At 37.9% G+C, this 18,846-nt stretch overlaps 1 protein-coding gene across 4 annotated transcripts; it reads right to left on the bottom strand.

Moving 5' to 3' along the window:
* Positions 1-1,210: 1,210 nt before the first annotated feature.
* GDE1 (glycerophosphodiester phosphodiesterase 1) lies at positions 1,211-18,543 on the bottom strand. Of its 4 annotated transcripts, none has more exons than XM_072598007.1 (6): positions 18,125-18,543; positions 10,240-10,415; positions 7,613-7,718; positions 5,223-5,315; positions 2,403-2,614; positions 1,211-1,889 (listed from the first exon to the last, which is right to left on the bottom strand). In XM_072598007.1, exons 1-6 carry the CDS (start codon positions 18,383-18,385, stop codon positions 1,742-1,744), a joined length of 996 nt encoding a protein of 331 aa, XP_072454108.1. In that variant the 5' UTR covers positions 18,386-18,543; the 3' UTR covers positions 1,211-1,741. The 4 variants fall into 4 exon arrangements, with proteins under 4 accessions (XP_072454108.1, XP_072454111.1, XP_072454112.1 ...); XM_072598010.1 differs by having other exon boundaries at positions 10,240-10,411; positions 18,125-18,332; XM_072598011.1 differs by lacking the exon at positions 18,125-18,543 and adding an exon at positions 16,921-16,940.
* Between the last annotated feature and the right edge of the window lie 303 nt (positions 18,544-18,846).

Below are 18,846 nucleotides of genomic sequence, written 5' to 3'. Positions count from 1 at the left end.
CCCTCTGTTTCCCACAGTGTCATTGACTCAGAACTCTGCTTCAGTTTCTTTTATTGCAAGTTGGACAATTTTAAACTCCACACCAGGCACAATTTGTTAAACGCTTTACAAAGATCTCATTTGCTCCTCACAACCATGGGACCTAAGTACTATTATGATCCCATTTTGCAAAGGAAGAAACTGAGGTAAACAGTTCAAATGACTTGCCCAGTGTAGTACAACGATCACCTGTGGGAGATGGGATTTGAACTCCAGTGTTCCTGACTGCAAGCTCATCTCTAAATAAAAGGTGAAAAACACAACAAATTATTGACAAAATGCAAGACTATGGCTATAATTAAATTGCTTAGATGAAACATCAACGACAAAAAAGGTAGTGCTACGGACAGGAAGTGCTAAGAGAATTAGAGGATAAAAATGTGAACCTTGACTTGTGATCCAAAGTACATTCTGGATTAGGTGGATTTCCACAGGTTACAAACTGATGGTTTTTAAATTAAAAAAACCCCAGTCTCATTATAGTCTGAGGCAACTTGTAGCCTGGGGACTCAGCTGCAAACGTTAGTTATAAATTGTGTGACAAATCAGTTTGATGGACTTTATCAGTAAACATTCATTAAGTGCTTGGTCCCTGGTGCCTGGTCCCAAACTTAAAACTTTAGTATTAAGAGCTGGGCCTGGCACATATATAGAATGAAGTTAAAGAGAAAATCTGGAATGACTTAGGAGCAAGGCAGTAGGTAGTAGGTCAATTAGGACTGGCTTAAGGAGGTTATTCCTAGTTATCTTATTATATTCTTCAGCCTGGAATAAAGCTTTAGAAACCAATGGCTTTCAATTAAAAAGAATGGTTCATTTCTGGTGGGGAGATTCAGTGGAAGGGCTAAGAGAGGCCATTAGGAAGAATTCCCAAGATGTTTACTCTTCCACTACTGTAGAGGTATTATACAATTTAATTCACTTGAAGTAGCAATGGAAGTCATATGGAAGAAATCCATGAGGGGCTAAAAGATTGTCGTTTGTTACAGTCACTAGAAGCATAGTTATATCTATCTCAACTGCTTTAAAGCAATCGTACCAGCAAGTTTGAATACTTCCCTATGATTTGTGTTTAAATTGCCATAAATGTTAATAATCAGCATGCCCAACCCACTTGATGGGGCCTTATATTAACATGAAAAAGTAAACTGTATCACTCCATCACATCCCATATCTTTCTCAAGTTGTTTATTAATTAGGGTATTGTATGTTTAACATACACTTTAGCAATCAGTTTTATTAGTATGGTTCCCAGATTTGACTTCCATAATACATCGTTCAACATGGCCAAAAACAAATAGTGGAAGAATATGGTAAGTGTGAAAAGTAAGAGAAGTCCAGTCTGAGTCAACATGCATTTTGCATTACATTTGCAGTCATTTTTTTTACACGTACAAATTACATGAATCTGTGCTTATCATTCCTGAGTTTCTGTATATAACTCAGAATAGGGGCAAGCAGTGACAAACCTCCTCACAGACCCAGTTCCCCAAGATCAGCCATGACGAACTCAAGCACGCTACGGAGTTTGGTGTCAACCACACCATTCTGCTCTGATTCAAGTTAAAATGCAACTTCTCACTAATACTTCTGTGATCCACCTGATCCTCAAGAACTCAGGGCTACATCTGCGTATTTGGATTTCCTTGAATAAGGATAGCAGAGGTTTCCGAAACCAGAGTCCAAGCACAAGGGTAGTGGTCTAGAAATGAGGGCCACAGTCTTCTAACATGCTGTCAGTTATATAGCTGGAGTGAAGATGGCTTTCGTAGAATTTTTTCTCTTCATAGGTATTTACAGTCCAGGCAACAACATGAATCCCTTTAGCTGACCACCTTTTCAAATAAGCCCTGGGAGAAAGGGAGGGGGAGAGAAACACAGACAGCCTATTAGGATACCGAACAACTATCCTTTGTAACTAAAACAATTACAAACAATACTAGGCAAGTTATTAGGCAACCTACAATAAGCAGGGTACAGAGAAATGCTTGGGAATACAGAATAAAGATAAAACAGACTATTACTCACAAAGGGTTTATAATCTGTTCAGAGCAATAAGATTGATAAACACGTAATCAATAGAAATATATAATTTCATAACTACTAAAAAGGGTGATTCAGAAGTCGAGGGATTCAAAAACAGAAGGTTCAATGGGGGAAGGTTGGGATTTAATGGAAGGAAGAATACAGGGAAAGGGAGGATACAACCCACATCACAACTGCAATCTCTTTACTTTCCCCTCAGTTTTTAACAAGAGCTAGCGTGCTAACATGCTAATGAAACTTCCACTGAAAAAAATCTTTCTTATTCCTTAAAAGCATCATAGTGAGGTGATGGAAAATGAAAACATTTTTCAACTTACGTAGATACAAAATCCTTCTGCATAAGGAAAGCTGAAATTCCACAAAGGTACCACAAGATATTATGCAAACTCCAATCCAGGACAATATCCAGCAGCATATATAAAAAATGTTTCCATAAAGAATCAAAGCGTCGTTTCCCATCTCCAAAATAGCTAAGGCTCCAAGGTCTATGGGTTAAAGCTGTCACAACATTACGGTCTGCCTGCCTCATCTGAAAGAGAATTTTGGAGAATAATGAGTAAAGTCACAAAGGAAAAAGTTTTAAATTATGCCTTTAGATTTGGTGAATGTACTCAACACAACAGAAATTACAATGTGAAGGGTGGATTACCACTTTTTGCTTAAAACAACCCCAAGATTCAATAAGTCCCTACAGTAAAAGGCTGCTTTCCTAGTTAATGTCCTCACTTCCTCTTCCTGATCTTCCTCCCTACCCATTTCAGCAAATAAATCATAAATTCTTAGCTTTGTTGTGACTTTGTGAAACTTCTTTGTATCACTTCTTTGGGGCTCAGTTTCCTCAATGTAAAATGTGAAGGGAGAGGTCTGATAAACCAGTGGTTTTAAACTCAAACAGAAATGGGTGCCATTAAACTGTACATAAGGATCCCTGAGGGCCTTGTCTTGAATTAGTTTTAAACTAAAATATTATCTACGTTCAATCATATTTTTATCTTGTCAGATATTTCCCAAATACATTTTAATATGGTTTGGGCTGCACTCAGGAGTCTTGCAGGTCACATGTGAGCCTGTACGTATGTCTGACACTTCTGGTGGGAAAGAGAATCTTGAGAAACCCTTCTATGTCATTCTGGTCCTCTTTGAAAATGAAGGACAACCAACCAACCAACCAACTTTGAAAGTCTGTGGTTGAGAATTTTTCAGCACGTTGTATGAAATAATACTACTTAAAAAGAATCTTTTTTAAAAAATAGAAAAATTTTAAATGATTATAAGGCATTTCACTATTTTCTAATACTGAGGATTAAAATGTTTAATGTATATTAAGGTAGATTCTGGCCAGACTTCCTAATTGATCCCCTATCTCCTATGGTCAATCTCTCTACATGTGTCCTAGAACCTAGTGCCTCTCATCTTCACCAGAAGAATTCTGCTCCAACCATTCCCCTCAAATCTTTGCAGGCTGGATTCCAACTTCACAAGGCAACTGAAACTTCTCTTCCCCAAATTACTAGCAATCTCTTAATTGCCAAATCTACTGGTCTTTTTTATCCCCATCCTTTCTCAACCTACGATCAAACAAGATGATTTGCCAATTCTCAGCACACTGCCTGGCACATGCAGTAAGCACTTAATGCTTATTACTCCTTCTCCCCATCTACTGTACTTGACATTGCTGACCATGCTCTCCAGATAACTTTTTCCTCTCAGGGTTTTTATGACTTTATTCCTTTCTGGTCCCCCTCCTACCCGTATGACCACTTTTTCTACATCTACCTTGTTGCTGGCTTATCATACATACCATTCCCCCTAACTATGAGTTCTGCACATTTCCCCAAGATTCTGTCCTGGGCCCTCTTCATTTTCTACACTCTTGGTGACTTCATATCAGCTCAACCATGGATTTATCATCTCTCTGCAGAAGACTCTCAGATCAACATATTCAGCTCTAGTCTCACATCACCTAATGGACATTTCAAACTGGTAGTCCTGGAAACATCTCAAACTCAACACATCCAAGGCAGAACTCAATTTTCCTTCTCCCAAAACCCACCCTTCTTCTATACTTACCTATTTCTATCAGAGGCACTACCATTCTTCCAATCTCCCAGGTTCATAATCTCAGTGTTATCCTTGGTTTTTCACTCTCCACCACCATATGTATCCATTTCAGTTGACAAATCTTGTTGTTTCTACCTCCATAACATTTCAAACATTTAATTCCTCTCATATGACATAGTCACTACCTTAATTCAGGCCCTCCTCACCTCTCAGCTAGATTATTGAAAGGACCTCCTAATTGGTCTCTACACCTTAAGTCTCTCCCCAGTCCAGTCTTTCCTCTATACTACCATTAAAGTGATTTTTCTTAAGCACAGTTCTGACCTTTTCAATTCTATACTTAATAAATTTCAGTGGTTTTCTATTACTCCTGTGGTCAAATAAACTCTTATTTGCCTTGAAAAGCTCTTCAAAACCTGGCCCTAAGCTATCTCCATAACCTCAATGGATATCACTCCTGTCCTGCACTCTGTAGGCCAATGCAGCTAAAATGGCCTTCTGTTCCACACACATGACTCTCCATCTCCCATCTTCCATCTCCATGCCTTTGTATTGGCTGTCCTTGGAATGCATTTACTCATCTCTATCTCACAGAATTCTTCTTCTTTCAGCTCAAGTACTAAAAGGGAAGGCTTTTATTTGCATTTATAATCTCTATATTTATTCTGTGTAAATTTACACATGTGCTTGCTGTTTGCTCTATTAGAATGTAAGCTTCTTGAAAGTCAGGATTATTTAAGTTGCCACAATCACATCCCCATCATCTAGCAAAGTGACTGGCACATGGTAGCAGCTTAATGAATCCTTACTGATTGATTGATTCATCTGGGTAAAGTTCAGTACTAAAAGTGTAAAAGTTAATCCCCACACAGGTCATGGTTAGGGATGCCCCATTCCACTGTCAATGGCTAATAGTAATAAATGGTGCTATTTATTACAAAGGAGGCAGATGGGCTGGTGGCAGAATGTATACAGATTATCAACTGCTACCATTTCATTTCAATTCAGCACCTACACTGACAATTCAATATTAACATCATAGATCATAAGTACTTTTAAAAGAGATTACATTTTACCTTATAGATAACTTCTGGCATGAAAGAGCAGACAATACTAGTGTTGTATAACTTAGGAAATTCCATATACATATGTTTTAGAGCTTCAGCAGCCTATAGAGAAGAAAATGAGAGATTCATATGTACAAAGCCATTTAAAATATGTCAGTCAACAAGACTCATCATGTACTATCTATAGTATGCCAAATCATTCACAGAAGTTATCACATGGGGTGAGAGGGAGGGCACCAGAGTGAGATGCTAAAAGAAATACAGTGAAAGCTCAAGTTTGTAAACTCACATAGAGTAGAAGCCATGGCATTGCTAAATCTTTTGTTTTCTACTTCTTTGCTGGTAGTCTCACCTCTTCATTGTACAGGTGGGATGTTCCTAGAAGGAAAGGTTGAAATTCCTTCCCACATATCCTGCTTTAGCCTTTAGGAAAACTGCTTTAAGCTAAAATATTTGATAAATATTTCCATAATGCTAGAATAGTCATCAGCTAGACAAATATGGAGTTCAGAGAACAGGGAGTTCTCTCCAGGCCAGAACCCAAGTATATAAAAGGACAGATGGCACAGTATAAAGAACACTGGACAGGGTCGGAGAATCAGGCTCTCAATTCTGCTCTGTGACCTTGGGAAATCACCTCATCTCTCAGGGTCTCTTCTCCTCATCTACAAAATGAGATTTGATTATCTCTAAGTAAATTCCACTATAGTTCTAATGTCCTATAAGAAGTGATTTCATCTATCTCTAGCACCAAATGAATTAGAGATTAATAGAGTGAATAGGGATGAATAGCTTTGCATACAGACACTGTATGGTTTCATTATTTTATTTGAAATCCTGGACATTTCCAGAATGTCAGTCATGGAACACTCAAATACAAGTAATAAGAGTTTCATATAAATGATTTAGAAATGATCCAAGCCTCTTCCTTTCATCAGTGAATGAGAACTGCCTTTATAGATAAAAGTTTTTTAAATCCCTTGATAGTATGAGTTTAAATTCTGTATGCTGTTTTATTTTCCTTTGATAGCTCAATTTTTATTTTGTATGTCCAAGTCATTTAAATATGACTTGGTACTCCTTGGTACATAAATCAGACTTGGTATACTTTGGTACATACCTACTTTTTTATTTTTATTTTTTACTACTCTAAAAACTTTTTAAAAAATTAAATCACCAAACACAACTCACCATTTAACTCTGAATGTTACTATTTTAGTGGTTATTACTGGAAATAGACGTATCTTATTATAACTCTGAATAATGAAGGATAAAGGAAGAAAGTCAAGTGGATCCTGAATAGGTACCCAAACCTCTCTACGCCCACCACATTAGGAATTCATCAGGAATCCTATTTCCATTCGCATCCCTTTCACAGAAGCAACTGGGCCTCTCCAGTCATGAGAAGGAATTGGGGCTTTCCTTTGGGTTTGCTAGTGACTGAACATATTGTTATATAACGTAATAAGGACTCTTATGTTATATAACATAATAAGGAACAACTAGACAAATGAAATGTTATTTAGATAGAAAAAGCTCTTGCCTGCTCTGTTCAAATGAAGGGGGAGAAATGAAAGTGAAATTCATCACACTTGTATCCCACTTTAAGTATGGATGTATTTTATTTTACAAAATCTATTCTTGAAAAGTTGTCTATAAACTGAGGCATATTTTCCCAGTGATTTTCATTATAGTAATGTGTCTATGTTTTCATGGGGAAAAAATTTTGGTTCTAGGATATAAAATTTAAGAATGTAACAAATCTTTTAAAAAGATATTTAAAAAAACATAGTGACTTCCTAATAAAAGAATGCTCTTAAGATATGTCAAAAAAAGTGTTCCAGAAACCATGTTTCCTTGGGACAAGATTCATGTGAAAGGAAAATGTACCCTGTAAACTGTCTATGTATATAAACATCTTAAATGGATTCTGAAATCTTAAATTTATCAGCCAAAAGCAACTGGCCACACACTGGGCACCAGAAGCTTACAGTTTTTAGTTTTAAAATGATTTATTTGAGCAATTTTTTCTAGGCTTTTAAATTGTTTACTTAACTAGGTCCCTGGATAACGATCATTTTAAGAGATGTAGATCTGATCAGTATTCTTTTCATATTTTTTGCTAGTAAAAATAACTTTACCTTTTCTCCCCTGCTTTCCCCCGATATGCTAAAATATTTGGATTTCCCCACTGGAAGGTTATTAAGAACTATCAAACAATACATTTTCTACATTATCCTATGAATTTATATTTCTTTATGGTGAATTTAACAGGATATAACTATATTGAAAAATACATTTATGACAAAATCACACCTAAAATGATTACTTTGGAAATGACTGGTGGCTAACTAAGTAGGATTTTTTTTAAAGTGAAGGTCCACAGCATAAAACTGTACCATAGTTGCATGGCTCTTGACATCAAAGTAGATTGTGAGGTTATGATCTAGGCATTCCACAATGGCTTCCTTCAGAGTAGGTATTTTTTCACCAGGGAAATTATGCCTATAAAATGGAAGGAAAATAAGGTAGAAGAGATCACAGGAAATGGAAAGAAAAATAAAAGTTCATTTGAACAGACTCTCTCTGCAAGTTAATCTTGCAGTACAAGGAAACAGCATTATAACCCTCATTTATTCTGTTCAATAATGTCTAATTAAAGAGAATTTTAAAAGCAATATGAACCAAATTACACCTACAGAGTAATTAAGTTAATATTTGCAACATAACCCTGGTTCTGTAAATCTATAAGGGGTTCCCCACTCCTTTTTAAAATCATCACAAAGCAATGCTATAGATGACTACAGTGAGCAGCAGTGGTCAAAAGAGTAAACAGAAGTAGCCAATGTAAGATGTGCACTTTCTATTTTTATCAAAAATCTGTTTTGTCCTTCATTCTGACTGTTCTGGGAAAATAAGGTCACTTTCATCTTGGTTGGTTGGTGGTTGTTGTCCTTCGTCTTTGAAGAGAAATGACATCAACATTGTAAAGTGAAATTTCAGTGTGTCTGATGGTGGCTGATCAGACCACTACGAGCTCGAAATGCTCTACCACAGGTTGGGCACAGATAGTCCGTGTGAATATTGGGGGTGGATATCCCAAATTTGCGCATCCTGCGTTTACTTTGTGCTGTCTCAATTCTGCTTTGCTCATAGAACACAGCACCCTTTCTGATCTGGGTACGCTACACTGAGTGGTCCTGTGCCAGTGTCTCCCATGTTGCACAGTCAAATCCAAAGTTCTTGAGAGAGACCTTGAGAGTGTCCTTGTATCATTTCTTCTGGCCACCATGTGATCGCCTGCCCCATGCAAGTTCTCCATAAAATAGTCTTTTTGGCAAGCATACATTTTGCATTCGAATAACGTGGCCAGCCCATCGAAGTTGCACTCTCTGAAGCATAGTTTGAATACTTGGCAGTTCAGCTCAAGCAAGGACTTCAGTGTCTGGTACCGTATCCTACCAGGTGATCCTCAGAATCTTCCTAAGACAGTGCAAATGGAAGCGATTCAGTTTCCTGGCATGGCGCTGGTAGACTGTCCATGTTTCACCGGCATACAAAAATGAGGCCAGCACAACGGCTCTGTAGATCTTCAATTTGGTAGTCAGTCTAATACCTCTTCTCTCCCAAACTTTTTTTCGGAGTCTCCCAAACACTGAGCTAGCTCTGACAATGCGTGCATCAACCTCATTGTCAATGTGTACATCCCTGGAAAGTACACTACCAAGGTAAGTGGACTTATCCACAGCATTCAAAACTTCTTCATTTGTTGTAATTGATGGTTCCAAATATGAGTGGTGTGGTGGTGACTGATGGAGCACCTGTGTTTTCTTGGTGTTAATTATTAGGACAAAATTAGCACAGGCAGCAGAGAATTGATCCATACTTTGTTGCATCTCAGCTGCAGAGGCTGCATTGAGTGCACAATCACCAGCACACAGAAAATCATTCAGCAACACTCCCTCCACTTTGGTCTTGGCTTGTAGCCTTTTCAAATTGAAGAACTTACCATCAGTACGGTAGTTGACCTTGATGCCATGTTCATCCTCACTGAAAGCATTTGTCAACATGGCTGAAAACATCATACTAAAAAGCATAGGAGCAAGCACACAGAACCTCTTTTACTCCATTGGTGACTGGGAAGGCACAAGAGCTTTGTCCATTATCCAGAACTCAGGCAAACATGCCATCATGAAATTCATCTTAGAGTACAGGTGAATATTCCAATTGGGTAATGGGCTCTATGTATGATAAAAATCCACGTTCAGTACAAACAAGCAAGACTTGGTTCAAGGTATTAGGCCTGTTTTAATACCTTCATGAATTTTAACTTAAATGATTAAATTATTGATGAAATATGCTTATTAAATTTGCCAATGAATGTAAGTTAAGAAGAATGGGTGATGTTTTAGAAATATTTTAATTATATTTTATTATATGGAGAAGTGAGAAGGAATGTAATGAGGTTAATTTGGAACCAATGCAAAGTAATTACCAAAGAGGCAAAAACAATCTCCACAAATTAAAAAAAAAAATCAACCATTGGCTTAGTGTAAATGAAACAGAAAAGAATGTAAAGGTCCTACACTATATACTAAACAGCAGCAAGAAATTTAAATGTTAAAAAAGCTGCTTTAGGGAAAAAAATAACTAAGAGCATATATGAAAACCATATATGCCTGGCATTGATCTTATCTATATAAATATCCTAAGATGCAATTCTTCACCTGAAAAATATGGATAATTTAAGAGGCTTTAAAGAATATTAAAACGTTGAGAAACAGAAATATAGAAGAACTAATGCAAATATATGACATAAGTGACAGTGAGAAAAAACTTACAAATGAGTGGCCACCATGCCCTACTTCCATCTTTGCTGAAATGCCTGAAAGCAGCAGGGTACATATACCAGAGAGACTTTTAAAGTCACTTCCAAATTTATGTCAGTCAACTGCATAGGGTATATCTCCCCATCAATTTCCAAGCCATTTAAAAAGATAGCTAAAAGGGAAGGTGATATACTTACTTTAATCTATGGTTTGCTGCTGGATTAAGCTTCCTAACTTCTGCAAATGTCAAGTCATTCAAACGACCTGTTCCATCAGTAGTTCTATCTACTGTCTCATCATGCATCAGGACAGGAACACCATCTGCTGTAAATTCAATGTCCAGCTCCACACCTGTTGCTCCATTCTTAGCTGCCTTAACAAAAACATCAACGATATTAATGTCAAATGGCCATAATTGTTATTTTTCAGTCCAATCACTAAACCAGATTAATAGAGCTGAGTTCACACACGATAGGCATTTGTAGGGAGAAAATTCAGGGGACACCTCTGCCATGGAACCTAATCCATTCTAAAATATTAAACAGATTAACTAGAGTACCATGAGGAAGATGGAAATGGGACACTGAGGAGATGGGAAACAGCAACAATATATTAATATCTGGTCAGGAAGAGGTAAGACTGAGTGACGCACTGCCAACATAGGTCACCACAGAGGCTGGAGCAGGATGGTCCAGGCTTGGTCCAACAACAGTTGCAGGTAGTACTGGATTCATTTCTTGGCACTACATTTTAGGATGGGTTTGACAAGCTAGAGAGTTGTTCCTAAGGAGGTAACCAGGTGAAGGGACCTGACATCATGATCATGGATATTTAGGCTAGCAAAGAAAACTGAGATGTAGAGAAGATAATGATCTTAAAATATATGAAAACATGTCAGTTAGAGAAAGGGTTAGGCCTTTTCTGTTTGACCCCACAGGGCAGAACTTCCTGGATAAATGGTAATTTAGGCTTTTTGTAAGGATGAATTCCCTAATAATTAGATCTGTCCAAAAGTAGAACGAGTGGCCTCAACAGGCAGTGATAAAATGTAATTATACAGCACTTTAAGATTTACACAATGCTTTCCTCAAAACAATCCCGAACTGCTAGGTAGTGTATTAAGTATTATTATCCTCATTTTACAGATGACAAAATTGAGGATCAAAGTGATGAAATTACATGTGTCATCACCATCTGTAGTTATTATGAGTCTACTGGCTTGCAGCAGTTGGGTATTGTGGCAAAGGTTCTAACTGCTGGAAGCCAGTAGACTCTCAATCAAGAATATTTTAGAAAAGAAAATGTCTAGCTAAAAAGTTCTTTTTGTAACTTTCCACGACAAAGCAAACTTTTCAACCTTAAGTAGTGGGGTTAATCACACTACATTTTGAATTAATATCAGGTAAGAGAGTTCTGTCCAGTCTTGAAGCCAGATGGAAAATGAGACATATAATCTAATGCACAATTGTACCTCACATCTCTTTATGATCCTGGTGGGTCTGAATAAAAAGTATATTTAGCACTTTAAAAAAATCTATATAAAAAGAGTCTAATTTCTTACTGTCTAGTTGTGCAAAATGCTGTAACTTCTTAGTTGGCATCAAAAGAAACCAAACTTTCTATCCTTATACCTTTGTACTCTATACTAAGTACCAGAGGGTATAGCATATAATTGGGGAAAGGAAAGGGATTTGAAGATTGTAATGTTAGACTAATTGCTACTTTGCTAGTAGTGGTAATTAAAAGCACAAGGTACAAAAGAAAACAGACTCATCTAAGATCCTCCTCCCGAAAACTAAAAAATCTATCTCTATATTCTCATTCAGGGCATAAAGAACCTCAAATTTTGCTGATGATAATATGTAGTAGTGGAGGTAAGGAGATAATACATTAGTTATAAATACAAACATAAAGATTGCCAAAGGAGGTTAAGAGACTGGTAACTCCTGTGAGACAAGAATAATTGTTTCCCAATAGTCTCAGGAGAAGGAAGGAGCTGTTGGTTGAATTAAGCCAAGAACTTTTAGTTAAAGATTAGAAAAAAAAAAACAACTCTTCATTAAGATCTCAAGTTTAAGGAACATTTTGTTCATTCAAATAAATCAGACTCTTCAGGATGGTAGCATATCCTCTAGGTAAAGAAGATTTAGATTCATTTCAAAATGAATCTAAAATTCTTCTAAAATGAGGTTGACAATTAAACAAACAAAAAACCCTCTTTTTTTTTTTTTAAAGTCTTCACAATGAAAATTGACTGAGAAAATGTCTAATATAGTGCTAATAGTTTAGTCAGATGTAGTTTTAAGTTTTAAAAGATTAATTATCATATAGAAAGTAAGAACAAATGAGAAGAAATGAGGACTCCTTAGTCAGTGTGAATTTGGTAAAAGCAGGAAATGTAGATTGGAATAGTTAGAGCCTAAATGACTACTAAGACAGAAAAGTGGTATACAAGACAATTCTTCTGTGATTATCCTTTTAAAGTGGCTGGTAATTATGTTTGTCATTAATGACTCACAAATATTTATATATTGCTTCTGTTTATCTACACTCCTTGCTTAATGTAGTAGCTCTGCTTAATTCCCAAGGTCTGACCATTAGTTAGCTCATTGTATTTGCACATCCAGGATGAGCCAATTTTCTTTTTGTTTACCTCATTACCTTTAACACTCAGATGTTTCTAGGTGACAGTTTTTAATTTTGTTTGGTAGTTATACTGAATATTGGCTGATAGTTTAAACATGGTAAAGCATAAAAATAATAGCTAACTGTCTTGAGAAACCTTCAAAATCATAATTTATCACAGGCCATACTCCTCTGGGTTATCTGATGCCTTTCTTATGATTTCCACACCAACCTTGCATTTATTTCTGAAAAACTTCTTTATGACTGAATTTTTTCTATAGTCATTTTTTCCCAACACAATTATATTTAGGACTTAATAAAAATATTTCACGTAAGTGATGATGTTATTACAATTAGCTACCCTAAAAGGTACACTTTGTAAAGTTAATGAGTAAGTTTTATGATTCGATAATTTATCACCACCTGTGTACATAGTGTTTCTTTCCCATGAAAGAACAGATATTATCCTTATTACCTGGTATCAGAAAAATGAGGCGCTATTGTACCTTTATTGATTTTTCCTCATTAAGATCATCTTTACAACACAGAAAATAACACAAAGGGGAAAAGTCCAAGTTTCAACATCAAGCATTTACAAGACCAATAGAAATCGATAATTACTTGCACTAAAGCCCAGTTAAAGAAACAGAGATGCATAAATTCTATTCATATTTCATTATCAATTTTATTGTTTGTATTTCATATTTTTAAGGAACTTCCCCCCCCACTGTCTTTCAAAAAATTAAATGTATTGCAATTTTCTTTTAATGTCTGATACATTTAATAGTTACACTATAACATCTATTTCCACGGCCTACTTTAGACCTTGGATTTAAAGTCAGAAAAGACCTGACTAGAGCCTAGTCCAACCTCTTCATTTTGGACTGAAGAGGAAATTACGTGACTATTTCTGAGGCTGAATAGAAAGAAAGTGACAAAAGTTTTGATCTGATGTCAGACAGTCTGACTTCAAATCCAGAGCTTTTCTAATGATGACAGTTTCATCTTATGATTTCACAGAAAAAAATATCTTTTCAAAAACCCTTCTCACCACAAACTAGTTCAGTACCATACACATATTAACCACTCAATAAATCTTCAAATGAAGGAGGAATGACACTGAGGCATTTATTCCTACCTAAAAATTCTGAAGAAATACTCAAGATACACTGTGTACCTCTGTTGTTTTTTTAAGTAGCCTTGGGAATGGGAGAGTTAACATGTAGTTTGAAGAACAGGTTTGCCCATGCTACTTCCCTGCTTTAAAATGCTATTGCCTTTAGTATAAGATAAACAAAGAAAAAAACAACAACAAAAACTAGCTGTTTGGTTTTCCAGATTTCTTTCTGATTACCCCACGCACTGACTCTACATTCTAGCATTCTTTTCCCCCCTTTTTCTCACTTTCTATTGGAAATCTTGACTAACTGTCCTAATAGTTTGTGCTTCTCTATTTCCTTAAAGGATATTGTATTTATTTATTTATTATGGGCTGTAAAGTGCACGTTGTAGCTCCTGGAGGATATTTTTCATTGCAATAGTAACTTCCTCACTGAAGTACTTAATGTACTCATTGATTTCAAAGTAATTTAAAAAGTGATATCAGAATGGTGATTCCTACAAATTGAAGGTTTGCTACTTTTTAAATTTTCCAGAATTCTGGAGAGGGTTTTTGGTTGTTCATTCCCCTTCTATTTTGTATATTTTATTCAACTACTTTGTCTTCCAGAATGAGTTACCAAGTACTTTTCAGGTTGCAGTTGCTCAAACATTTGTGAAGATCTTTTAAAAAAAAAAAAAAGGAAGAAATTTGAGCTCAGTAACCATTGGTATGCCTACCCACCAAAAATTACTCCTTCAAGGAGGAATACAGAAGGCCTAAAATATAAGTGCTAACTTAAGGCAACACTTAGCTAGAAAACATATCACACACATAAATACACACACCCCTTTCTGAAATTTAATGCACATTTCAAATGTTTTCCCAAAAGATAAAATGTATGAACTTGGTTTTAGTAACTAAGCAAATGTTTATCTAAATGCAAAAAGAAAAAACAGAAACTGATGTTCATAAGTACAACTCTAGCTACTAAAAATTGCTTTAAATTTATTTTTAAGAGCTCAAGTCATAAATGACCGATGATACCTAACGTATTCTAGAGAGGCAAATTTCTTTTTTCTTCTAGATCTTGTATTTCTACACACACACAAAAAAAACCCCACCTTAATGACTCAGGGCTGGAGGTATGATTTTTACACTAGTGTCTATAATAATGGTGTCTTGCTCTGTAATATACCCTTCTGTCAACTTGCCTCCTCCTCTTTTTTGTTTATAATCTTTCTCAAATTATATCTCCTCCCAGACTCCTTCCCTGGTTCTGAATAGTAAAGAGCAGAGGATTTTAACCTGCTGTAAATACGAACCAGGAATAGGGGAGAGGAGAGATAAGGAAAATGAGAATAAACTATGTGCTCCTCCTGACTTTTAGGGATGAGATCATGTCTTCCCATAGGGTTTTTTTTAAGAACAGTATCTAAATATTGTTGGTTTTCACACATTAAAAAATAAAATCTAAGCCTTACACTCCAAAATGACTTTTCAAGAGGTCAATTGTTTTTTATGAGCACTCAAATTGCTAAAGTGCTAACGATTATTTGTAGCATGACGGCACCAAATGCTGCCTAAGAAAAGAGATGCATTTTCATTTCCTGCCGATAGAAAAATATAATGCTTTCAGTAATATCTAAGAAAGAGCAAATACTGGGCTTTTTGGTTACTTCTGAAACATGAAGTATCTTGTACATAAAACAATTTTCTTTCTTCAAAAAGTCCTCAAATATACTACTGCTTCAATTACACACACATACATCTACTACAAAAATCAATCAACAAATATTTACAAAATATATACTCTATGTCTAGCATTGTGTTATATATACTTTTAGACAGTTTACGTTGAATATTTGGAAGATGAAACTTGTTGATAGCATTTATCCTAAAGAAAATTAAGTCCTATCATTTTTCCCCTCATTACTTCCTTTGATGCTTTTAAGATCATTATAGTTTGTGATGAAAAATGTTGTCTATTTCATCAGATGTATAAAGAAGTCATATAAAGGCTACAAGAAGTTGTGGACAAGAAGACACTGAATTACCCTTCAGACCTCTGGCATATAAGCAAAATGGGGAGTAGGGAAGGAGGGAGGGAGAATGTCCAACCTGGCTGATGACCACTAATATCTACTACCTAATATCTACTAAAGTATTCCTTTCACCTTTTTGTTTATGCTCCTTCTGGTCTCCTGACTTGAAACTTACTTTTTACTGGGCCCAGAATGAAGCTCTTGAAATCACTGATGTACCTCATGGCGTGAAAAAGGGGCACAAAGATGAAAGTAACAGACAACAGGATAGGAGAGAGGGAACCAGGTGGTAGAATAGGTGAACCTAGACTCAGGAAGACCTGAGTTCAAATTCTGCCACACATCTTACTAGCTGTGTGATCCTGGAAAAGTCAACTAATCTTTGTATCTCTTAGTCCTCTCAACTGTAAAATCAGGATAACAACAGCTCCTCCTAGAGTTGTTTTGAGGATAAAAAGAGATAAAATTTGTAAACTGTTTTTCAAACTTCAAAGAGCTTAAAGGTCAACAATTATTTAGTTCAAAGGTCAGGAACCTGGCATCTAGAAGTCACATCGGGCTAGGTCCTTGGGTGTGGCCTTTTGACTGAGTCCAAGTTTTACAGAACAAATTCTTTTATTAAGAGGATTTCTTCTGTGAAGTTTGGATTCAGTCTAAGGATAGCACTAGAGGGCCTGGAGGGCCACTCAAGGCCACAGGTTCCCTACCCCTGATCTAGTCCAGCTCCTTACATGAAAATACCATAAGCCTGGAATGTTTAAATGATTATTTGCCCAAGGATACACAGCTAATGTTTAGCAGAGTCCCACCAGATCACCTGAATGCCAAAGTCTGATGGCCGGTCTAAATGATTCACTTATGATACCTTGAGTCAAATCATCAAACTTCATAGTTTCAAGGGTCACAGGAGTTCCCCAGAGGGAAAAGAGGAACTAGGATGACCAGAGAACTACCACAGAGGTGATGCTGCCTATTTGTCTGGTGCAGAGGTTATTAACCTGAACCTTTTTTTTTTTTAATATCTTGATAATGATTTCAATATAGTTGGTTTCCTTTGCATTCCTAGGTGTTTTTTAGTTTATGCATCAACATACATTAAAAAGACATACCTCAAACTCCACCTCCCCATCCAGAGGTAAAACAGACTGCCAAAAGGATTCATGACACACAAGAAAAGTTGAGAACTCTTGGTCTAAGGGATGGAAATTAATAATAGCCTACATTTATATAGCACTATACTGTTTCAGTCCCTTATGACTCTATGAACTCATTTGGGGTTTTGCTGGCAAAGATATTGGAGTGGTTGGCCACTTGTTCTCCAATTCATTTTACAGATGAGGAAAGTAAGGCAAACAGGTTTAAGTCACTTATGCAGGGTCACACAACTAAGTATCTGAGCCCAAATTTGAACTCTGAAAGATAAAAGTCTTTCTGACTCCAAGCCCAGTACTATATCCACTGTGCCACTTGGTTGTCCTAACTACTTCCTATATATAATCGTATTTGATGCTCCCAGCAACCTTGTGGAACAAGGGCTATTACCACCACCACCACCCCCATTTTACAAATGGGAAAACTGAGGTAGCCAGAAGTTAAGAGATTTGCCCCAGTAATACAATTAGAAAGCAATTAAGACCCTATTTGAATTCTGATATCCCAGACTCCAGGTCCAGCAAGTTCATTCACCCAGCTGCCTTTAATAATTTAGAAATAATTCACATGGGTGTAGCGCTGTAAGATTTACAAAATGTTACTAAGTATCATGCTTGATGGTCACAGCTACCTTGAGGAACAACAGAGGCTACCATCTATATCTCCTCTCCCAACTTTGCAAATGGGGAAAATGAGATTGAGTAGACCTTTGAACTCTGTGCTTGACTCCAGGTCCCGCACTCATATAAACTGAGCCACCTGCAGCCTTTAATAATAAATAATAATAACGCACATTGATATAGACTGGAAGATTTGGAAACTGTCTGTTCCTTATACCTGATCATACCTGATCCTCACAGGTGGGGCTTTCGTATTCACTTAAAAATGGAAAAACTGAAGTTGATTGATTTGCCCGTAGTCAGGCAATTAATTCTAAGTCACCTAACTGCCTTTAATAATAAACCATAACGCACACCGAATAGCACAGGGAAATTTGCAAAGCGTTCCTCATACACGATTAGACTTGATCGTTACGGGGGGGGGGGGCTAAGCTTATCACACACTCCCCCCCTCGGGGGCACAGAGACACCCCATCCCTTCGGGGCTGGCGGGGGGCGGGGGCGACGCCGGGGGTGGGGGCGGGGGCGCCCCCTCGCCTACCTCCCGAATCGCGGCCAGCGTGTTCTCGGGGGCATCGTGGCCGCCGCCGCGGTGAGCTATGGCGGAGATGCGGCCGCGGGGCCTGAGCACCTGCAGGGCCCGGCGGTGGGGCACCGGCTCGAAGCTGAAGAAGCGCAGCAGGAGGTAGAAGCTGAAGGTGAAGAGGCAGGTGTTGAAGGGGCTGCGGGTCAGGATCAGCTGCAGCACGAACAGGAAGGAGAAGGAGGCCAGCAGGCCCCCCTGCTCCTCCCACAGCCACATGTCGGGGTCGGGGCCGGCGCCGCCGCGGGCGCCGGCACCCGCAGCCTCCGGGACCCGCCGGGCTCCTCGAGGCGGGGCGCGGGACCGCGACACGATCGGGCCAGTCACCCGCAGAGGGCACCGGCGCGCACAATGGCCGGCCCCGGCACATCCGGAAAGGTAGGCTCCGCGCCGACCAATCAGCACCGCGGAGCTCGGGGCTTTCAAGGCGGGGCGCTGCTATAGCAACGGGACCTAGCGGGCAGGCTGGAGCGTCTGAGGAACTTCGATCGGACTGCGCGGAGGACGGCTCTTCAACCTTGGCTACCACCCCGCGTTCTGGCGGAGGGCCGCTAGGGGGCGCAGAGGCCAAGGCGCTGGCCCCGGCCTGCCTCAGTTTCCTCATCTGCAAAAAAGGGAAGATAATAAAAGCACCTACCTCCCAGACTTGTTGGGAAGATGAAATGAAATTATATTTGTGA

The sequence above is a fragment of the Notamacropus eugenii genome, chromosome 3 (assembly GCF_028372415.1).
Source record: "Notamacropus eugenii isolate mMacEug1 chromosome 3, mMacEug1.pri_v2, whole genome shotgun sequence".
NCBI classification, from domain to species: domain Eukaryota; kingdom Metazoa; phylum Chordata; class Mammalia; order Diprotodontia; family Macropodidae; genus Notamacropus; species Notamacropus eugenii.
The sequence above is the reverse complement of the archived record's forward strand: the minus strand, read 5'-3'. Positions and strand labels throughout refer to the sequence as shown.

Excerpts from the sequence above, each read along its gene's own strand:
- GDE1 (XM_072598007.1), bottom strand. The coding sequence starts at position 18,385 with ATGTGGCTGTGGGAGGAGCAGGGGGGCCTGCTGGCCTCCTTCTCCTTC. Across the intron at positions 5,316-7,612 it reads TCAAGAGCCATGCAACTATG|GCTGCTGAAGCTCTAAAACA; the intron begins GTACAGTTTTAT and ends TCTTCTCTATAG. Across the intron at positions 1,890-2,402 it reads CAGAAGGATTTTGTATCTAC|GGCTTATTTGAAAAGGTGGT; the intron begins GTAAGTTGAAAA and ends CCTTTCTCCCAG.